General features: G+C 45.0%; 1 protein-coding gene across 1 annotated transcript; it reads right to left on the bottom strand.

Annotated features, from left to right (window-relative positions):
• Positions 1-13,272: 13,272 nt before the first annotated feature.
• On the bottom strand, positions 13,273-15,858 carry PHLDA2 (pleckstrin homology like domain family A member 2). The gene is made up of 2 exons (XM_073604143.1): positions 15,282-15,858; positions 13,273-13,632 (listed from the first exon to the last, which is right to left on the bottom strand). The coding sequence occupies exon 1, from the start codon at positions 15,695-15,697 to the stop codon at positions 15,317-15,319; it is 381 nt and encodes a 126-aa protein (XP_073460244.1). The 5' UTR covers positions 15,698-15,858; the 3' UTR covers positions 13,273-13,632; positions 15,282-15,316.
• Positions 15,859-23,762: the final 7,904 nt, after the last annotated feature.

Genomic DNA, 23,762 nt, shown 5'->3' on the forward strand with positions numbered 1-23,762 from the left:
GGGACTCAGGGATAGCTAAAAGTCCGCAGGTTGGGGGGGCGCAAATTACTTGCCTTGCCCCGGGTGCTGACAACCTACGCTACGCCACTGAATAACACACACCTGGTCATGGAACAGCTGAGCAGCCAATTGTCCCATTACTTTTGGTCCCTTAAAAAGTGGGAGGCACATATACAAACTGTTGTAATTCCTACACCGTTCACCTGATTTGGATGTAAATACCCTCAAATTAAAGCTGAAAGTCTGCAGTTAAAGAACATCTTGTTCGTTTCATTTCAAATCTATTGTGGTGGTGTACAGAGCCAAAATGATTAGAATTTTGTCGATGTACCAATGTTTATGGACCTGAATGTACATCAATGGCAGTTCTTCAGAAGATGTGACAAATATTCTATCATTGAATCGGAAATTCCAGGTAGAAAGAGGGTCACTGATGGCCAATGGGAACGGGAGATGTCATTCTAAAGAATTTTCAACTTGTAAAATCATTTTTCTGTGAACAGGATTCAACGGACTGTCATTATTAAAAACTGTCACTCAGAATAGTTTCAGTGCACCTGGAAAGTATTCTCAGCGCTTCACTTTTTCCACATTTTGTTATGTTATAGCCTTATTCTAAAATGTATTAATTCATTATTTTCCTCAGAGAAAATTGAGTACAGTCCGTGATACTTTTTTTATTGCACTAATTGCACTAATTGCACAATTGCACTAATATGGCTACAACAAATCAAGTATTATTTTCCTCAGAATTCTACAAACAATACCCCATAATGACAACGCGAAAGAAGTTTGTTTGAAATCTTTGCAAATTTATTAAAAATAAAAAAAGAAATGAATCCCATGTACAGAAGTATTCACAGCCTTTGCTCAATACTTTGTTGAAGCACCTTTGGTACCAATTACATCCTCAAGTCTTTTTGAGTATGATGCTACAAGCTCGGCACTCCAATTTTTGGGCAGTTTTTCCCATTCTTCTTAGCAGGACCTCTCAAGCTCCATCAGGTTGGATGGGAAGCGTCGGTGCACAGCCATTTTCAGATCTTTCCAGAGATGTTCAATGGGGTTCAAGTCTGGGCTCTGGCTGGACCACTCAAGGACTTTCACAGTTGTCCCGTAGCCACTCCTTTGTTATCTTGGCTGTGTGCTTAGGGTGGTTGTCCTGTTGGAAAAGGAACCTTCACCCCAGTCTGAGGTCCAGAGAGCTCTGGAGCAGGTTTTCATCAAGGATGTCTCTATACATTGCTGCATTCATCTTTCCCTCGATCCTGACTAGTCTCCCAGTTCCTGCTGCTGAAAAACATCCCCACAGCATGATGCTGCCACCACCATGCTTCACTGTAGGGATGGTATTGGCCAGGTCATGAGCGGTGCCTGGTTTCCTCCAGACATGACGCTTGCCATTCAGGCCAAAAATCTCCACACGCCGTTTCCACCTCCTCAAGATGAAGCCCGGGTCCAGAAGGCTTGCAAGGAGCCACACATGTGGACCCTCCTGGGATGGGGAAATGTACAGCACCTGTAATGTTTTACAACAATCTCAATGAATTAATCAATGAAATGGTAAAGGTGTCAGTACCAGTGGAACATGATCAGTACCAGTGGAACATGCTAAGTCTGTTAATGTCCATATACACTGGTTTGTTTGGAATTATATATTGTTATTTATAGGATACCATTTGGTTTTTTATTCAAGTATTAGTTGTTTTTAAATAAGAATCAAATTGGATTTTTTTTTTTTTTTTGGTTAAGTACTATTGGAATTTCAAATGTAGATTCCTAAATTAGTGTCTATTGTGATGGGGGTGGGGCGAAGGGTTAAGTGTAGGGATTGGGCGTGGGGTGTCTCCTAGTGTGTGGACTGTGTGTGGGACACTAACCATGAGAGAAAGAAAAGTTTTTGTGTTATTCATATTCTCTGAAAAATGGCCAAAAAATCATAATTTCTGCCAGGGTATGTAAACTTATGAGCACAACTGTATATAGGTGATCCTGCGCAGCGCGGCCGCCCTGTAGCAGTAAACCTGGTATGGGGCGGTCGGCAAAGTGGTTATAGTGGAATGAAATCCATCGATTTAACAGTTACAGTCCTGGCACATGTTGGGAATGCTAACTGTCACGTTGGTTGTGGTCAACCAAACTCAAACCATCCAATGACTGGTGTCCTACCTGATCACATGTGCAGCTTCATGACCGTTGAAGATCAGAGGCCAAGATGGCAGCTTCCTTGGCCTAGGAGGGTTTATTTCCCCTTTAAGATGGTTTTAGACAAGTAGATTTTTGAACGAAAATGCATACAAACATTTTTTACGAAAATTCTCAGTACATTTGATGACTTGATAAATGTCATTCAAAAGTAGTTCTTGAGCATTTTTAGAAGTGCATTACAAACATTTTACAGCTTCAGGCCATTTTTGTCTAGCACATAGAAAGCCCTGGGGAGAGGAGAGGAAATTAAGGGAGGAGAGCTGTTGTTTGAGCAGAAAAAATGCTCATAAAACACTCAAATCAGGCCTTTCTATTAAAGTTCATGGGGACATGCCAAAGAGAAGCTCATGTACTTTTTTGCGCGACAGGCGTTTTGCTTCAGGCGACAGAACACTCAGATGTGAACAGGGACCATTGAAAGGAATGGGATTTGGCTTGTTGAGCATTTTAGAGCTACAAGCTTCGAGCAGGAAATTGCTCAGGTGTGAACAGGGCCTAAAGGACTAACCAGTGGTGTCTGGTGCAGCTCAGGGTGTCCACTGAAAAAAAAAAATAAATAAATCGGGAGAGACCTTATAGTGTAGTTACTTCCAAAAAACGGAAAATTGTATACTCACCTTTCCGTAATTTTCCTTTCCTGTCGCATCTTCATGGCAGCATACACGTTGGGTTGTGACTCCGCCTCCACAACCTGATAGGACCACATAGCTATAAATTAGAGAGTAGACACCTGCCCCAGTATTCTCTGTAAATATATACACATGTCACCTTAGAGGGTGGGTGATTGTATGCTGCCATGAAGATGCGACAGGAAAGGAAAATTACGGAAAGGTGAGTATACAATTTTCCGTTTTCCTGTCGCATCATGGCAGCATACACGTTGGGGAGTAACTCGCCAAACTGGGTGGGAATGCAAAATCAAAATTTATTGACAAGAAACAGAAGAATTGGCCTGTATAACGGCCCTCCCAAATTCAACTGCTGCTAAGCGTGCAGCGTCTATTCTATAATGAGAAATGAAGGTGTTCCTTGAAGACCAAGTGGCCGCTCTACAAATGGTTTCCACTGAAACTTTACAGTAAGCTGCCCATGAAGTAGCCATTGCCCTGGTGGAATGCGCTCTTAGATCTCCCGGAATCTGCAAGTTGCTTAAGGAGTAGGCCTTCTTGATAGCTTTCACGAGCCATGAGGCGATGGTACGGGCAGAAGCTGCCTGGCCCTTCCTGAACCCATGTGGGATGACTAAAAGGTTCTCGCATTTCCTGAATGGCTTGGTTACCGAAAGGTAATGGAGAATGTTGCCCTTGACATCCAGGGGATGAGGGACGCCCTGATCCGTGATCAAAGCCGGGAGGTCAATCTCCTGGTTAAAGTGGAACGCAGAGGAGACCTTTGGGATAAATCTGTCTGAAGGTTTCAGGGTTAGTCTGTCTGGGTAAACCATCAGATACGGTTCTTTGATCAGCAAGGCTTGCATTTCTGAGACCCTCTTCGCTGATGTGATGGCAATTAGGAATGATACCTTTAGAGTCAGGTCCCAGAGGGAGGTATCCTCAAGTGGGAAGAATGGTTCTCCGGATAAAACCTCTAGGACAGTTGATAGGTCCCATGTTGGAAATGAAGGTTTCCTGGGCGGTCTTAGCTTCAGGCAGGCTTTTTGAAATTGCACCACCAGAGGGTTAAGTGCCCACCTGACCCCTGTCAAGGCAGAGATGGCTGAGACTTGGACTTTCAGGGTGTTAGACCTAAGACCTTTGTCTAGACCTGACTGAAGGAACTCAAGCACTTGTACTGCTGATGGGGAAGACGGGTCCCAACCTTGTTCCTGAGCAAAGGAAGAGAATCTTTCCCAGATTCTCTCGTAGGTGCTATTCGTGGAGGATTTCCTGGCTTGAAGTAGGGTATCGACTACCTTCTGAGAACATCCTTGATCTAGGAACCTAGACCTTTCAGTCTCCAGGCCGCTAGGTGCAATCTCTCTGGATTCGGATGTAGTAGCTGGCCCTGGGTTAGTAGATCCGTTGTTACCGGAAGTGGAAGTGGATCCGCTGTGCTCAGTTGCAGGAGGGTGGTGAACCAAGGCCTCCGTGGCCGAAAGGGAATCACAGCCAGTACTAGAGCTGTTGAGTGTTTGAGCCTCAGAAGGAACTTGGCTATCAGTGGGGTTGGTGGAAAAATGTAGCCTAGGCGAAAGTTCCAGGCGTGCTGGAGACAATCCGTACCCTCCGCTGTGGGGAAGGGATTCCTTGCCAGAAACCTCTGACACTTCTTGTTCTCTGGTGTTGCTGCGAGGTCTATGTCTGGATGACCCCATGTCTGGCATATGAGGGCAAAGGCCTTCGGGCTTAGACACCACTCGTTGTTGGAAACGAATGTTCTGCTGAGAGAGTCCGCCAGTAAGTTCTGAACCCCCGGAATATAGGTCGCCTTCAGGTCCCACAGGTTCAGTTGAGCCCATTGCATCACCGGACCGACTTCCCGCATCATGGAGATGCTCTTGGTACCCCCCTGCCTGTTGATGTAGGCTACCGCCACTCGGTTGTCCATTTGAATGAGGACTTGCTTCCCTCTCAGGAGTGAGCTGAATGCCAAGAGGGCTTGGAAGGCTGCCTTCATCTCTAGGACGTTCGATACTACATCCTTGGTCTTGAAGGGCCAGAGGCCCTGAGCTGCATAGTGTAGGTAGTGTGCCCCCCATCCTTCCAGACTGGCGTCTGAAGTTACTACCTCCTGGTGGAGGATGACTATCTGCTTGCTCCTGCTGAGGTTGTCGGGGTGGGTCCACCACCGTAAAGATAGCCTGGCTTCCTCTGGGATGCGAATCAATTGGGACATGGACCATCCGTCCCACTGGCGCAGGAAGGAGGCTTGTAGGGGTCTGGTATTCCATTGCACCCATCTGACCATTGGAATGGTTGCTGATAGGGAACCTAGGAGGCTGAGGTATGCTCTGGCCGGTAGACATGACGCTGGGATAGCCTCTTTCACTTTCTGAATGAGTAGGGACAATTTCTCCTTTGGCAATTCCACTGTGTTTGCTCGGGTGTCCAGTTCGGCTCCCAGGAAGACCATCCTTTGGGTAGGTTGGGTGTTGCTTTTCTGCGCTTGTGGACCAGCTCGAGATGGCTCTTCTTACTGCAGCAAGCGCTATTGCAGGCGCCTCCAGCCGACAGGTAAGCCCGCTTGAGATCCGTGTCGATCTTTCTGTCGAGGACATCTCTAAACGTTACCGCGTCTTCTAACGGGAGGGTAACATGCCTGGCTAGGCGCATCAGGGATGCATCCACTACCGGAGGGGACACCAGAGGGTTCACCTTAGGCTCCTTGAGTGGGTATAGTTTCAGTAGTCTGTTATTCAGACTAGACTTCTTTTCTGGCCTTTGCCATTCTTCCTTGATCAGGTCCTCAAGTTCGTCAATGAACGGGAAGGATTCTGGATCCTTTCTGAGCTGAGGAAAATACTTCCTCTGTTTCGGTTGGGCTTCCTGGCGTTCCTCCCATCCTATCGCCTCCTTAACCGATTTTATAAACGGCTCTACCAGACTGAAGTTGAATCCGGCCGATACCTCCAGACCCTCATTATCAGACAGGGAGTCTTGCTCCTTTGATGTGCTAGCCCGGGCTGGAGAGGTAGTAGTGGAGAAATCCACATCTGATACCGAGGCCTGGGGGGCTACGGCCCCAGCTGAGTCTCCGACCTCCAAGATTCTCTCTCTTGTGGCCTCTTCCCGGCATGTTTGACAGACCAGTTTTCCCGGAAGAGCCGCTGCGCCGCAAACCCAGCATGCGTTCCCGGCAGGACGGGAGTGGCGTGCGGGGGAACGATGCCTGCGTGAGGGCGATCTTCTGTGGCGGGATCGGCCGTGCCTAGAGCGCGACCGGGAGCGGCTTCTTCTGCGGCTTCCCCTCGAGCGGCTCCTTCTGTGATAGGAACGGCTCCTTCTGTGTCTAGAGCGACTTCTCCTGCGTGAGGACTCTCTTTGTCTTGAGGCAGATGTTCTTGAAGACCTGGTAGGGCTGACCAATTTAGGCAGCGTTAGTATTGCTCTCTTTTTCAATCTTCAATACTTACATTTGTCTTCCCCCCCCTTACCTAATAGGCTGACGGTGATCTGCTGGGGCAGCGGTCTCCATGGAGAGAAAGCGGACTGGAAAACCTGCAGGGAGAAAGAATAAACAGCGCTATGCAGAGGAGACTTCAGAGGGAGCAGGAATCCTGACTTAAAGGCAGTGTAAAGGAAGGCCACTTACCTTTGTAGAGCGCTTTGGAGTCCAAACAAACAAACTGTCATGCATAGACAACCAGCAGCAGCAAATACAGCTACTGCTGGGCTTTTAAATCCGCCGCCATCGGCGTCGGACGCTCGCGCATGCGCAGTAGCGCCGCGGGACACCCGGCGCCATCTTGGAAGCTGGAAAGCATCCCAGCGGTGCCCAAACGACGCACTGCGCATGCGCGAGGACGCCGAGAACGCTCGGCGCTCCGGACAGCAGATCTGGAGAACCACAGAGCCCAGCAGACGGACAGAGGTACTGGTAGGAGAGGGGGGAAAGAGGGGGGAGACCGCTGCACACAACTAAGCCTATTTAAGGCTTATTTCATGAGGCCACAATGAAGTTTTCCTGGCCATTCCTCCAGCAAGCCTGTTTAAGGCTTTGTGGGCTGCTGCACATGAAGCCTGTTTAAGGCTTATATTTGTGGTCAGACAGCTGAATGAGATGAGAGTATGCCCCTGAGATCACCAGAGTGGGGCTCCTTCCATTTAGCTTGTTTCGAGGCTGTACAAGAAGGACTTCCATCCAGGAGAGTCTAGAACCTGGCTGGGGCGAAGCGGTAAGGGGGTGCTGATCCGTGCGTCCTGACAGGTGAGGAAAAATAAGAGAATACTGGGGCAGGTGTCTACTCTCTAATTTATAGCTATGTGGTCCTATCAGGTTGTGGAGGCGGAGTCACAACCCAACGTGTATGCTGCCATGATGCGACAGGAAATATGCATATATAAACAGTGTAGCGCCAAAGTAACTGTGATGATTAACACAATCATAAGCATAAGCAATCGCTCACATGAACAGCCGCTGGTGACCCAGAATCGCACAGCGGCAAGACGTCAGCACCAAATCTCCTGCCTGGACGCGTTTCGTCCAATGGGACGTCATCAAGCTTTTTACTTACCGTGTGTGTTAGCTGCCTATATTGATTTAGCACAGCGCAGATTTTGCCATTACTTTACTGCAAAAGATATGATTGGCTCAAAAACGGTTTTAACAATAGAAAAAAGAAAATAGGAAAATGACTTTTTAACTTCATAGGCTGCAGTCATCCTAGGGAGTGGGAATACACAACCTTCTGAATGCACCGGTGGGAAAAGAACTGTCCCCACGCAGGATAAGCGTGGTTGCTTTTGATGCCACAGGGTCCCAATCCTGGGCCCTCTGTGGGATTTTCAGGCAAGTGTGTGAAATTGGTTCAAAGGGAGTCTGCAAAAAAAAAAATTGTATGCCGATCGGCAGAGGCACCTATTGTCATACAGTATGTCTAAGAATAGGTCAGTGTCACCTGGTTTAATGAAAGTTGAACTTCTTTATTTCACCAATAGGCTCGGTTCACACTGCTGCGACATGGGATCTGACTTGTGAGGCCCCAAGTCGCATGTCAAATTCAGTGTTTCTTCATGAGAACCGTCTTAACTGATACTACACAAGTCGCTCCGACTTTACAAAAGGTTCCTGCACTAATTTCGTCTGACTTGGGTGCAATTTCAGCCCTTGTTCAGGCTCCTTAATTGCATCCAAGTCCACCTCTGCCAATCAGACCACCAATGGGCTTTTTTGCAGACTCCGTTTGAACCAGTGGTGGAACTACCAGGGTCGCAAAGGTCACCCTTTCCACTGGGTCCTGGCGCTCTGCCATATGGAGGGGGTGGGGGGGCACAGCAAGACCACCTGGTTCATCCTGCGACTTGCTTAGGATTTTCCTGACTTGCTTGCGATTTCCTTGCGACTTATGATTTAACAAGTTGCAGAAAAATTGCAACTTGAGTCACATTGATTAAGATGGCACCCATTGAAATGAATGTGTTTTGGCTTGTCATCTGACCTTATGTATGGTAGTGTGAACCGTGGGCTTATAAAGGCCCCCCCAGATCAATTTAAAAGGGCTCCAGGCTTTGAGTGAAGGGCACTATGACCAGAGGAAAGGGCCCTGGGATGATGGAAAGGGCCCCGGGCTTGGAGTGAAGGGCACTATGACCAGAGGATTTGAGCCACGGGACTGATGGATAGGGCCCCAGGCTTTGAGTGAAGGGTACTATGACCAGAGTAATGGGCCCCGGGCTTTGAGTGAAGGGCACTATGACCAGAGTAAAGGGCCCCGGGCTTGGAGTGAAGGACACTAGGACCAGAGTAATGGGCCACGGGACTGATGGATAGGGCCCCAGGCTTGGAGGGAAGGGCACTATGACCAGAGTAAAGGGCCCTGGGACCGATAGAAAGAGCCCCAGGCATGGAGTGAAGGGCACTATGTCCAGAGTAAAGGGCCCTGGGCTTGGAGGGAAGGGCATCTGAACCAGAATAAAGGGCCCCAGCGGTCAGGGGGGCCCCTTCATGGTATCTTGCACCAGGGCCCCTGAACGTTCTCGGTTTGCCTCTGGTTTGAACTCACTAATTTCGAAATGTTGTTTGCTTTTAACATTCAATTTTGGAAAGCTAACAAAAAGAAAATCAAACAAACATTCTTAAAATGAAAAATGTCAAACAAAATTCTACTAGTTAATAGCCAGCTTTATAAACACAAGTGGCTGATCGGACCGACCTGCCCTCCCCGCCGTTATTGTCCTTGTTCAGTTTAGATGATGAAACTGAGTAGCAAGATCAAACCGGACTTCAATGACGGGAAAGGTCACGGAGCTGAATTGGGTAAAGATCACAGGAAGTCGGGGAAAGCACTGATTAACAGAGCCGAGGACTCCTGGAATGACCCCCAGAACGGGGTAAAGACAGCCATTTATTAAACCTGTCTAACCAGAAATGTCTAAATATTGACCGGGTGCTAAATTCCAATCTTGATTGTCATTTTTCTGGAAAGCGGCGGCATACCAAGAGCCAGAGAGGCCAAAGTGACTCCTATAAGGCCTGGGGTGGAAGAGGACCCCAATGGGGGGTTGTAGGGGCACAAAGATAATATGTGTTCATGTCAAGATAACACAAATCCATCACTGTATTTATAAGGATTGTAAATGTTGTTGACGTGGACTCTGTACCCAGTGTGACATTTCCAATCATGTGATCCTGACCCCCCTGTCGAATTTCCAATCATGTGATCCTGACCCCCCCGTGGCATTCCCAATCATGTGATCCTGTGCGATTTCCTCAACGCACCAAAATCGCACATCATTCATGCGAACCACTGCGGGTGCGTATTTAAACAATGCCTTGAAATCTGTTCGCAAAAAAGCAGTGCAATTTGCAGAATCAAATCCCATTCTGGAGCGGCAAAAAAAAAAAAAAAAAGGATCCTGCACAATTTTGGTGCAGATGCGGTGCCATTTGAGCCATACAGAATGTATGGCTCAAATCGCACTGCTGAAGAATTGCATTGGGATTTGAACTGGAAATGCGGTGCGATTCCTGTTCAAAATCGCATTTGGTTCCTGCACCAGCATCAGTGTGAGTCGCCACTAATGGCCCATACACATGATCTGAAAATCGAATGAAAAATACCGCAATTGCGCGATAATCGGATCGTTGGTACAGAACTTTTGAGAGCCGATCACGACAGTTCATCTGATATTTTCTGATCAAACAAACGCGAACATTTTTCTCGTACGATAACTGATCGCACGATTTTTCTTTAATCGGTACAGTTGTCGTCCAAAAATACAATAGAAATACACCACAACACGTGACATCACTTCCGATTTTTTGTTCTGCCGTACGAGAATTTTCGTAACTTTAGTAACCTCTGTATTTTCGATATGCGATTATGGTGTAAAAAAAAAACAAAACCAAAGAAATAAAACGGACGATCGAATTTTGGATCGTGTGTACGGCCATTAGACATACTTTTGTTTTGCTAAAACCGGAGCACACAGAATCTGGTGCAGCTGTGAATACTAACCAATCAGCTTCTAACTTAAATCTGCTTTGGCAGTAGAACCCGGAATCTGATTGGTTTCTGCACCAGATTCTGGGTGCTCCAGTTTTAGTAGATCTCCCCCTTTTATGTCAATGAGAAGTAGGGAGGTTGCTGGTGGGGTCATCATCACAATGTCACTATGGGGGGGGCGGGGTCCCGGCTATTGATTATTAAACTCTCCATGATGGCCTCATCAATTTAAAACAATTCGCAGACAAAGTCCCTCTGGAGGTATTGGGGGGGGGGGGGGCACCCCACCATCAGAACACAAAATCACAGGGGGGGAGAAGTCCCCCATCCACATCGAATGTGTGGATGGGGGAATCGGATCTTTTTTTTTTTCGTTCAACCCTCTGATCGAACAGACAAAAAAAAAATGATGAATGTATGGCCTGCTTTACTTTTGCATGATTGGGCGCTAAGAAAGAGTATGTCAGCCAATGGCCATTTGTATGCCACTGGATTACTGGCCAGAACTGATTGCAAGAGGAGACCTGGATGTGTTGTGTATCTCCGGCCCAAACTTTTTTTTATTTTATTTTTGTAATAAGCCCAGAATCACACTGAACTCGCACGATTTCACTCCCGTGTGTCAGTACCCATTTCGGCCGCGAATTCAGAGACATCTGTGTGCGGGTTTCTGCACACATGTCAATGTAAATCGCAGCTCGAAATCGCAGAAAGTAGTACAGAAACTACTTTTTTAAATCGGTGCAGCGCTGCAGGTGTGGCGTCTCGCCGATTAGGTCGGTGCCATTGCCGGCAATGGGCGCCGGATTAGACATGTCAAATCGCATGTCAAATCAGCGCCCATTTCCGGCAATGGCACTGCCCTAATGGGTGAGACTCCGCATCTGCATGTCAAAATGCTCCAGTGTGAACCAGGGCCGAGGCAGGAAGGGTAAAACTTCTGTCAATTTTTTAATCACTGTCTATGGCCCCATTGGGAAGATTTTCTCCTCACTGGAAAGTGAGAGGAAATGAGAAACAGCATTAAAAACGTTGTCTAATAAAAGTGGGGGAAGGCTGGAGCACCTGGCACCTATTTGTTGCTCTCTGTGTCCCCTTTAAAGATTTTTCCTCACTTCCTGCTTGGGTGACACAACTCTAGTGAAAATAAAGGGAAAATCTTTCAACAAGATAACAGTCAGTGAGAAAAAAAACCTGACAGAGCTTCTTACCTTTCCTTATTCTGATACCAACAATGAGGCATAATTCCCCCTACTGACACCAGGGAAGGGACACAAATCCTCCCACTGACACCAATGATGGGGCACTATTTCTCCCAGTGATACCAATGATGGGGCACAAATTATCCCAGTGACACCAATGATGGGGCACAATTTCTCCCAGTGAAACCAATGATGGGGCACAATTCCTCCCATTGACACCAATGATGGGGCACAATTCTTCCCAGTGACACCAATGATGGGGCACAATTCTTCCCAGTGACACCAATGATGGGTCACAATTCTTCCCAGTGACACCAATGATGGGGCACAATTCCTCCCAGTGACACCAATGATGGGGCACAATTCTTCCCAGTGACACCAATGATGGGTCACAATTCTTCCCAGTGACACCAATGATGGGGCACAATTCCTCCCAGTGACACCAATGATGGGGCACAATTCTTCCCAGTGACACCAATGATAGGGCACAATTACTTCGACTGACACCAATTATGGGGCACAATTCCTCCCACGGTCACCAACAATGGGGCACAATTCCTCCCACTAATACCAATGATGGGGCACAATTCCTCCCAGTGACACCAACAATGGAGCACAATTCCTCCCACTAATACCAATGATGGGGCACAATTCCTTCCACTGACACCAATGATGGGGCACAATTCCTCCCACTGACACCAATGATGGGGCACAATTCCTCCCAGTGACACCAATGATGGGTCACAATTCTTCCCAGTGACACCAATGATGGGGCACAATTCCTCCCAGTGACACCAATGATGGGGCACAATTCTTCCCAGTGATACCAATGATGGGGGACAGTTCCTCCCACTGACACCAATGATGGGGCACAATTCTTCCCAGTGACACCAATGATAGGGCACAATTACTTCGACTGACACCAATTATGGGGCACAATTCCTCCCAGTGACATCAACAATGGAGCACAATTCCTCCCACTAATACCAATGATGGGTCACAATTCTTCCCAGTGACACCAATGATGGGGCACAATTCCTCCCAGTGACACCAATGATGGGGCACAATTCTTCCCAGTGATACCAATGATGGGGGACAGTTCCTCCCACTGACACCAATGATGGGGCACAATTCTTCCCAGTGACACCAATGATAGGGCACAATTACTTCGACTGACACCAATTATGGGGCACAATTCCTCCCAGTGACATCAACAATGGAGCACAATTCCTCCCACTAATACCAATGATGGGGCACAATTCCTTCCACTGACACCAATGATGGGGCACAATTCCTCCCACTGACACCAATGATGGGGCACAATTATTCCCACTGAAACAAACACCAGGGCATTTTTTCGCCCACTGATGTTGGGACCTGTTCTACTCCCAATGGCAACAGTCCGCCCCCCCCCCCCAAGTAAGTAAACTGGCCCTTTGTTTACAAAGTTTGGACACCCCTGCCCTAGACCAAAATCAAAAATACGCTTTTACCTTTTAATTCCAGAAGATAAAATAGTGGTCTTGGTTCTTTAAAATGATTGGTGCAAAGTAAAATGTGTTGCTCATAGCAGCCAGATTGCTTCATCATTGTTTTCCCCCGACAATCTGGTTGCTATGGGTAACATACATTTCCTAACCCCTCCCCCCACAGTTATTATAAATTTCAGCATTTACTGACCTATTACACAACTCTACAGATCTAACAAATGAAAAAAAAATGTTTTTGTTTTTTATAATAAAGATTTAATAAAATAAGTTAACATTTTCAAATTACATTTATTCCGAAATTACTGGTCTCGACAACAAAAATATATATATTAAGAAGGAAAGCGCGTTGTAATAAATACAAATATATAAAGAACTTTGGAATAAATTATCCCGGTTCAGTCCGGTTCGTATTGCGTATTGCTTTTTTTGTCCGCGGATAAATAAATAACACTAATCGCGTGGATAATCCATCTTCTCTGTTCATCAAGCGTCAGCTCCTTGGACAAAACTCCAGTGTGTGGAGCTCAAACAATTGTCATTCAACTTGCTTTGTCCTTATAAGGCAATCACTTCCTGTCTCATGAGCCTCTCCCGGCAACCGCGTGCATTTGGTCCATTAATCACGACCCTATGAGGGTAAAAAAAAAAAAAAAAAAAGGATAATGATTAAATTAAAATGTCCAATTAAAAAAAAAAAACATTCTAATTTCATATTTAATTTTCAAAATTCCACACAGATGTATAAAAATTTTCTCTTATTATTTAAAAGCCAGTAGACAACCTTTTCTTTAATTAGTACCCTTTAGAAATTAAATTAAACTGTATTAGGTAAATGTTTTAGTTATGAAATGTTTCTATTTTAGGTAACTAAGACATGAAAGAGCAAAACATTTTCCTGCTTTTAAAAACTGAAGCAAAATTTACTATTATTTTTATTATTTTATATTAATATTTAATATTATTTAAAATACACGTTATAACTCTTTAAAAATATAAATAAAAATATTTAAAAATACTTTATGGAATATTTAAAAAAGATGGTTTTTTTTGTTTTTGTTTTTTACAATTCAAATAAATAAATAAAATGGAATAAATAATTGTTCAATGTTGCTAAAACCCAAACATATGCATAGAATTCTCTAATTTAGTACATAATTCTGTAACAAATTAAAAATAGGCGTAGAATTCTCTAATTTAGGATTGAAAATCACGTACAATATGCATAGAATTTCCCTATGACCCTTCCTGAGCGAACTAGACATGCTGCCGGCTTTTGTTCCTGTAGCATGTGCGTGCTGCTAGATCCTTTTTGTTACCGGCACTTCCTCAAGTGACTGACGCGGCATAAAATTGCATGGCATACAAAGCCTCTCTTACTGTTTCTAAAATCTATTTTTGTATCAAAAATACTGATCTAAATGATGAAATTACTTTTGAGTTAAAAAAAAAAAAAAAAAAAAAAAAAAAAAAAGGTATTAGCACCCTGACATTTTGAAATTAACAAAAAAATAATAATTATGTAAGAATTTGCTAATTTTTTCAATTTATGTACAAAATTGCAAGCCTTTGGTTTACCTAAATTTGGGCAGGACTCATACGGCAGGTAACTGAAATTAGTAATGGCTGCTCAAATTGAAATATAAGAATGTTAAAGTTTGAAGGGTTGAGCAACCAGAGGCTTGGGCTTGGCTGTAAAGACTCCAGCTTTCTGCTAATTTATTGGATTCCACCAATTAACATATGGAATATCAAATACAGAGAAATTGTAGGGGCAACTGAAACAGCTTTTAGTATTTTTAATTATAGAGCTTGATTCGACCATTGACTTTCCATCTAATGTGCTACTTTAAGCCCCAGCGAGGCATGCCTGGACATGTAGTTCCACAAGTGACTCAGGGACACGGGTTGCTACCATGCTATTAGGTGAAATGTGACTTGGTAGAGTGACTTGTAAATTGGATGTTTTGGGGGAAAACTAAGGTTGTCCCCTTCGTAATAGGAAATGTGACTGGTAGCAGATGGAGAGCTATAGGTTGCATTATGGTTTGGACCTTAAAAGTATTTAGAAAGTCAAAAGTTGCCTATCCGTAGAAGACCAGATGGACGTTGATAGGCAACAGAAGGAACAATATGAGTTTCATTGTCAATGTTCAATTTGTTATTTGGAGAGGCGAGGTTTGCCCCATACGTGGTGGGCAATACAGGCCATGATAGGCAGATGGAAAGATAAAGGAGGAATTCGCTCATGGTAAGGACTGACGGTTAACCGGTTCTCACCTGTTCCATAGGGTTAATGCTTGAGGATCATTGGATCACTTGCATGGAGCCACCCTCCTCTCGCTGTTCTGTCGCTCCCTGAAACTTTGGAGGGCTTTCTTGTTCTGGAAGTCGATCAGAGCCATGGTGATGGCCGCGTTCCAGCTGCTTTCATCGGGGCAGCGGAAATCTATCTCCTTGTTGTCCATGGTGACAATGGTGAAGTAGATGTATTTGCCCGTCCTCTCCACACAATCCAGCTTCTTTATGGTCTGGAACTTGAGCTCCTTGCACTTGCTCCTCTTTTGGCTGTCGGCGAACATGTTAAGGCTCTCTTTGGTCAAGACGCAGAGCTTTTTCCTCCAGAATTGGAGGAGGTTGTCGCTCCTTTTCTCCAGCTCGCCTTCCATGATCACATCGGAGACCTGCATTTTCATTCTCTGTTGGGCTGCTGTTTGAGGGCAATCGCTTGGGCGCTGGTCCACTGTTGGTATTGGGAGCTTGGTGGTTTGGAGCGGTCCTGGGGACAGAGCGTAAGTCTTGGGAGCTTGAGGGGGCTTGTGCCTGCCTCTGCAGCTAGGTGTGTGAATGAGAGGAATGAGGAGATAGCTTAGAATTTATGTCACTTCTCACGCCACTCCTTCCCAACCCTCCAGTGACGAGTAGAGGAATGCAGTTCCTCCCAGTGCTTAGTCACTGGTCTCCTTCATGTGTCTGGGATTGCACTCACGCACTGTCACACCCACAGGGCTGCTAAACATTAGCTTCAGCTTCATTCATAAATGAAGCCAGGGAAAGGTAAGGAGATCCTCGCTCTCTAATTCCTGATCCCAAAAGCTTTCTGACAAATGGCTCACCACAAGCATCTGAACCCAGCTGAGGCGAACGCCTTACGAAAACGGCAACCTTCTGCTGCAGGATTAGGGTACCCATATAATGAGGAATGATTGCTTGTGGAATGCTGGCCAATAGCAGCCCACACAATGGATCTGATACAAAAAAACCCCAACAAAATCAATATTTTAGGGGTCGTTTACACCGCGTACGGTTTAATTGCAGTACAAACGCATAAACAAGAAAAATGTGTGTATTTCAAAGAGCCTAGTTAACACCATGGTGTGTTTACGTGCGTTTAAATCACAACCTGCTGCATTTTTCTTGTGAATGCTTTCATGTTACCAGAGCCTACTAAAGAGAAATATAAACTATTTTGGAAAACTACACATTGAACAAGCGGACTGCGGTGTAAATGACGCTTGTTAACCACTTCAATACCAGGCACTTTTACCCCCCTTCCTGCCCAAGCCAATTTTACAGCTTTCAGCGCTGTCGCACTTTTTTTTTTTTTTTTCTTTTTAAATCAGACGGTTTTTATTGCAAAGTAAGAAGCATATCCATGAAAGTATGGTATTACACTTCAGTTCGTCAACATAAAAAACAAGTACATAGGAAAAGGTAACCTGTACATTTAGAAACCTCGTATAGGTGAGTAAATATCACACGGTTTAAGTTGTATTCATTTGCAAATGGCTGTACTCCGCAGCCTCTATGCAGTACCCCATTCATCCAAGTTTTGCTAGCATTTTCCCTCGTATTAAGCGCGGTCGCACTTTAAATGACACTTGTGCGGTCATGCAACATTGTACCAGTATGAAACTTTTACCGTTTTTTGAGCTTTCTTTTGATGGTATTTAATCACCACTGGATTTTTTTTTTGCTAAACAAATAAAAAAAGACCAAACATTTAAAAAAAAAAAAAAAGTTTTCTTTGTTTCTGTTATAAAATTTTACAAATAAGTAATGCTTCTTCTTCACTGATTTGTGCTGATGAGGCTTCACTGATAGGCACTGATAAGCTGCACTGATAGGCACTGATGAGGAGGCACTGATGAGGCTGCACTGATGGGCACTGATGAGGCTGCACTGATGGGCACTGATGAGGCTGAACTGATGGGCACTGATATGCAGCACTGATGAACACTGATTGGCACTGATGGGGCTCCACTGATAATCAGGGTACTGATGGGGATCCACTGATAATCAGGGTACTGATGGGGATCCACTGATAATCAGGGTACTGATGGGGATCCACTGATGACCAGTGCCCTGAGTATCAATGTAAATGTCCCCTGTCACTGGCTCACCTTGTGCCACTTACCGCATGCCGTACTCACTGCCCCTTTTGGTAAGTGTGCTTGGCCAAATATTCATACTAAAATATTACTTATTTTTCATCCCTCTCTATACAGAGTATGGTTTACTATATTTATATATTCTACAGCATACTGTCGCATCTGCTCCTGATGAGTAGACATATTCACGAAACGCGTCGAGCTATGAGCTACATCTGATGCTACAGCTATACCATTTATGTCCTGTCATATATTTATATCATGTGCTCACAGATACAGTTATCAGGCATGCCACCCTTGGCACCTGCAGGCCATATTACTGTTTTATATGTAATTATCTTTACCATCATGTATCCATTTTGATATGTGTTCATCTATGTGTATTCTTTTATTTATCATGCCTATATCTTGTGCAACTTATATGTGTATATATATGAAATTATTCCTCTACCGTGACTATGTTACAAATAAAAAACCTTTGTACTCTTTCCTCCGCATTCTTACTGCTTCATTTAAAGTCCCAAATTTCCCTTTGTTATGTACCTGTCACAGGGGAGCTGATTATCGGCTTTTCTTTCCTCGCACAGTGACAGTGCTGAGGAAAGAAAATGCTGATACCTGGCATTTGTTTACAGGGGCTCAGCTGTGATTGGACACAGCTGATCACATGGTAAAGGGCTGCTGTAATTGGCCCTTTACCTTGATCACAGAGAGCGCTCTGTGATTGGACACAGCTGATCACATGGTAAAGGGCTGCTGTAATTGGCCCTTTACCTTGATCATAGAGAGCGCCCGGTGATTGGACACAGCTGATCACATGGTAAAGGGCTGCTGTAATTGGCCCTTTACCTTAATCACAGAGAGCGCCCGGTGATTGGACACAGCTGATCACATGGTAAAGGGCTGCTTAATTGGCCCTTTACCTTGATCACAGAGAGCGCTCTGTGATTGGACACAGCTGATCACATGGTAAAGGGCTGCTGTAATTGGCCCTTTACCTTGATCACAGAGAGCGCCCGATTGCACGCGGGGGGTTTTGGAAGGACGTCAATAGATGCCCTCCCAGAACTGGACAGCCGCACTGTAGCTCGGTCAGCAAGTGGTTAAACTTTAGACGTGCAAATAGAAGGAGCAACCTCCTGCGCTCAGGGTAGATGTTCTGGAAATGGGGAAGCTTATATCTTCAACAGCTTGAACCTCAGCAAGACTTTGCAGCCCCCTTAGGACTGGGGAAACCCAAAAGGAACACTAGAAAAATTAAAACAGAGGGAGCACCAGCCTTGAGGATTACCTTTATAAATCCTTTGATTGAAAAAATAAAAGAGTTTTCCGCATCGACTGGTCCACCTTACCGATACCAACCTGGGAAGTACACTTCAAATGGCTGATGCGTTTCAAGGGTAGGTCCCCTCAGAGGAAGCTCTATTGAAGAGGGAACCTACCTTCGAAATGCGTCATCCATTTGAAGTGTCTTCACCATGTTGGGATTGGTATGGTGGACCAGGCAATATGGACCACTGTGGAGATTGATGAGCTTAATATCATATGCTGTTTGTGAGTACACATTTGTTTTATTTCTTCAATAAATGCCTTCTGATAAGAGGCATGGAGGAGCTCAGCTATGAGGAAAGATTAGAGGAACTGAATTTATTCTCTATTGAGAAGAGGAGAATAAGGGGGGTTACGATCACCGTGTATAAATATATAAGGGGTCCATATAGTGAACTTGGTGTTGAGTTATTCACTTTACGGTCATCACAGAGGACAAGGGGGCACTCTTTATGTCTGGAGGAAAAGAGGTTTCAGCTCCAAATACGGAAAGGTTTCTTCACAGTAATGCCCTGTACACACGGTCGGATTTTCCGACGGAAAATGTGTGATAGGACCATGTTGTCGGAAATTCCGACCGTGTGTGGGCTCCATCACACATTTTCCATCAGATTTTCCGACACACAAAGTTTGAGAGCAGGATATAAAATTTTCCGACAACAAAATCCGTTGTCGGAAATTCTGATCGTGTGTACACAAATCCGACGGACAAAGTGCCACGCATGCTCAGAATAAATAAAGAGATGAAAGCTATTGGCTACTGCCCCGTTTATAGTCCCGACGTACGTGTTTTACATCACCGCGTTCAGAACGATCGGATTTTTCGACAACTTTGTGTGACCGTGTGTATGCAAGACAAGTTTGAGCCAACATCCGTCGGAAAAAATCCATGGATTTTGTTGTCGGAATGTCCGATCAATGTCCGATCGTATGTACGGGGCATAAGAGCTGTGAAAATGTGGAATAGACTCCCTCCAGAGGTGGTTCTGGCCCGCTCAGTAGATTGCTTTAAGAAAGACCTAGAATCTTTCCTAAATGTATATAATATAACTGAGTACTGACATTTATATGTAAAGTTGATCCAGGGAAAATCCGATTGCCTCTCTGGGATCAGGAAGGAATTTTTTCCCCTGCTGTAGAAAATTAGATCCTGCTTTTCTGGGGGTTTTTTCGCCTTCCTCTGGATCAACGGTGGGTATAGGATTGGGTATATGGGATTGTGTGATATTTTTTATTTAATTAATTAATTAATTAATTTATTTATGGTTGAACTAGATGGACTTGTGTCTTTTTTCAACCTGACTGACAAACTGTGTAAAAGGATTTATAAAGGTAATGCACAAGGCCAGTGCGCCCTCCGTTTTTGTTTTTCAAAACTTCAGCCGTACCTGTAAAGAGCCTTTCTCGTTTTTCCGATCAAAAAGTTGTGGTGTTTTCGACCCCCTTTATGTTACACCGACCAGAAGAACGTGGGGGGCATTTCCCTATTTTGTGTGTTGCCTTCAAAGTGTGAATACAGTTGAAGGTTTTGATGATTTTGTTAATAAATAAAGTCATAGCTTTAAATGAATTAAAAATAATGATGCATAAAAATGGTGAGCATCATCGGTCACATACGATCATTTGGTGCGAGACGGCAACTCAATTTCCTTAACGGCATCAACGTTTTTTTGCTATGCTTATCTTCTAAACAACTGCTTGACGCTCTACTTGGGTCAAAGTACATCATTCCACTTGAGGTTATTAGGAGATTTGATTGTTTTATTGATTGTAAAATCATATAAATCTCATTTCTACATACAGATGTATGGTCTGTATACCAGTCGTAACATTGAGAAGGTTGTCCGGACATGCTTGGACATGCACTCTTTAAACACAAGCTGCATACTGATCAATGTGATAGTGGCGTGCTGGCCTAGCTCCACCAGTACTGGAGGGTGATAGTAGGCAAAAGCTTGTCAGTAGTACATACTATAATTTCTAACACGTACCTGGGCTCATTGTGCACAATAGTGTCTCATCGCAGGACCTCAAAAGATTATACCTCCAATATGACAGATGTATAAAGATGTGTAGCACTCTCCCAAATAGGCTGGAAGGTTTGGTTAGGCAAATTTAGTTCTGTGGCTCTCCTAGGGTTGCCACCTTTTCTTCAAGCCAAACCCAAACATTTTAGCGGCCTGGGACACCTTTGGGCGCCCCCAAGGAGAGTAGTAATGCAGGGTGCATAACACGCCGCAGTGAACAGTGGGTGTGGCCAAATTGCTCTTGTTGACATCATCGCTCTGCCCCCCCCCCCCCCCCCCCCCCAGTGATGCCAAACCTGTCCCCAGACAGCCGCCTACAGCTCCCGGATGGCAACAGATTTGTGTGCGACTATCTCGGTTACTTGGGGAGCCACAGCCCAGTCTGAATAATGTGTCCGGGTTTCAGTCCACCTGAAACCCCGGACACATAATTTAAAACCCGGACTGGACCGGCAGGGGCGGACTGACCATTGAGCCACTCGGGCACTGCCCGAGGGCCCTGGGTCACTAGGGGGCCCCATCAGGGTTGCCAGCCTCAGTAAAACCAGAGACAGTATGTATAAATCTGTGTTTTTTTTACATCTGTCTGTGTATACTGTGTGTGTGTATACTGTGTGTGTGTATACTGTGTGATTGTATACTGTGTGTGGGTATACTGTGTGGCCCCATAATCTCTGATTGCCTGGGGGACCAATAATCTCCTATTGCCCGGGGGCCACATGAGTTATCAGTCCGCCCCTGTGTCCGGGTGAATCCAGGACAGGTGGCAACCCTAGTCATGAGGGACGTACAGAGGCTGCCATTTTGGCCCCCACTCCTTCTTCTGACTGTCATGCTGATTCCCTTGGTTTCTGCGCTCTCTAATGCCGCGTACACACGATCGGAAATTTCCGCCAGCAAAAGTCCGATGTGAGCTTTTGTTTGGAAATTCCGACCGTGTGTATGCTCCATCAGACTTTTGCTGGCAAGATTTTCCACCAGCAAAAGATCGGGAGCAGGTTTTCTATTTTTTGGAAATTCCATTCGCCTGTATGCAATTCCGACGTGCAAAAAAAACCACGCATGCTCGGAAACAAGCACGAGACGGAAGCGCTCGGTCTGGATTAGCAGAAGGAGCCCAAAGGGTGGCGCGCTTCGTATGGAACTTCCCTTTTCTAGTGCCCTCGTACGTGTTGTATGTCTCAGCGTTCTTGAGATAAGGAAAAGACGAAAGGCAAACCTAGGTTATTAAAACAGTACCACATCCAATAATAAAGATACATACAAAAAGGGTTCCCCTGGGTCGACTTTTAAGGCACTTAGTCATGTCCTATGTAAAAATATACCAAAATATGCAACAATATAATAGCAAACAAATTTTATTTATGAATAAACAATGTTTAAAAAATTGTAACGAAACATTGATATATCTAAGCAATTCGTTTCTATCACCATACGAGGTGGATACATGAAAAGAACTCTCCTCACACCCAACGCGTTTCGGGATATAGTTTAGTCCTTCTTCAGGACGGTCGAAAGTTCCGAGAGCTTTTGTGTGACCGTGTGTATGCAAGGCAAGCTTGAGCGGAATTCCGTCAGGAAAAACCATCCAAGGTCTTTCCGACGAAAATTCCGATCGTGTGTACACGGCATAAGTCACTGAACCTGAATAAATATGCAAATTAGGAATTGTGACTTCACTGGCTGCATTATGGTCCCCAGACAGTACAGACGCCAGAGGGGAGGGACAAAAGCTTACAGCACTCCACCCAAAACGTGGGTACAGCTCCTCTTTGAACATGTTATACACTGTACATAATGGTTGGAGATCTCGCGCTGAGGATGACAGATGGAATAAAGATTGACTCAGGTCTGCACAAATATTACAATGACTACTGTCTCCGCGATCAGTACACACAGGCTGACTTTTACTAATGAAAAATCTGAATGACCATTTACCGGTAAGAAAAAAACTTTCCAGTAAACCTGCTCCATTTTGCTCTATGGAAAAACCCTACAAGTTCCAGGAGTCACAGGGGATCTCTGAACCCTCCTCACAGGTGGACATTCCCCAGGTGTCTGCATTGTCCTACAACAGAAGAGAAGAAATGAAAATAAAAGGAAAAGTTATCACTGAAAGTAAAAGGTGTGTGGTCACTCCATGCAAGTCTTCAAGAATACACATTGGCACCATAGGGTGGGCGTAGGAGGCAATGGCCCCCCAAAATTAATTATATGCCCCCCCCCATGTCTTTCATATAGCATTCCCTAGTATTTGTTCTGCAGAGGGTGTGAAACTTCTTGTATTGTTAATCTTTCTATCTCTGTGTATCACATGATGTCTTGTCTTTGTAATGTCCCGTACATGCGATCGGACATTGATCGGACATTGATCAGACATTGATCGGACATTGATCGGACATTCCGACAACAAAATCCATGAATTTTTTCCGACGGATGTTGGCACAGACTTGTCTTGCATACACACGGTCACACAAAGTTGGTCGGAAATTCCGAACGTCAAGAACGCGGTGACGTAACAACACGTACGACGAGCCGAGAAAAATGAAGTTCAATAGCCAGTGCGGCTCTGCTGCTTGATTCCGAGCATGCGTGGCACTTTGTGCGTCGGGATTGTGTACACACGATCGGAATTTTGTTGTCGTAAAATTTGAGATCCAGATCTCAAATTTTGTGCGACGGAAATTGCAGTGGAAAATGTCTGATGGAGCCCTACACACGGTCGGAATTTTCCGACAAAAGGCTCTCATCTAACGTTTTCCGTCGGAAAATCCGACCGTGTGTTTGGGGCATAAGAGTGCATTTACTTTGTGCATTGTGTTAAGGCAGAAATGGGCTGCCCTATGCGCGATAAGTGTGCAAAAACCCCCACACATTTCAAATACGATAGGTGTGAATGGAGAGTAGGTGTAAAAGTGGGCGTGCACACAGGATGTGCCAGGTGTGCCTGGGCACACCCTAATCCCCCCGTGCACATTAGCATTATCGCTCTGTTCAAACCTATGTCCCAGAAC

The sequence above is a fragment of the Aquarana catesbeiana genome, linkage group LG11 (assembly GCF_042186555.1).
Source record: "Aquarana catesbeiana isolate 2022-GZ linkage group LG11, ASM4218655v1, whole genome shotgun sequence".
Lineage (NCBI taxonomy): Eukaryota > Metazoa > Chordata > Amphibia > Anura > Ranidae > Aquarana > Aquarana catesbeiana.

Bases quoted from the DNA above. Each gene is read 5' to 3' on its own strand.
- PHLDA2 (XM_073604143.1), bottom strand. From the start codon at position 15,697: ATGAAAATGCAGGTCTCCGATGTGATCATGGAAGGCGAGCTGGAGAAA.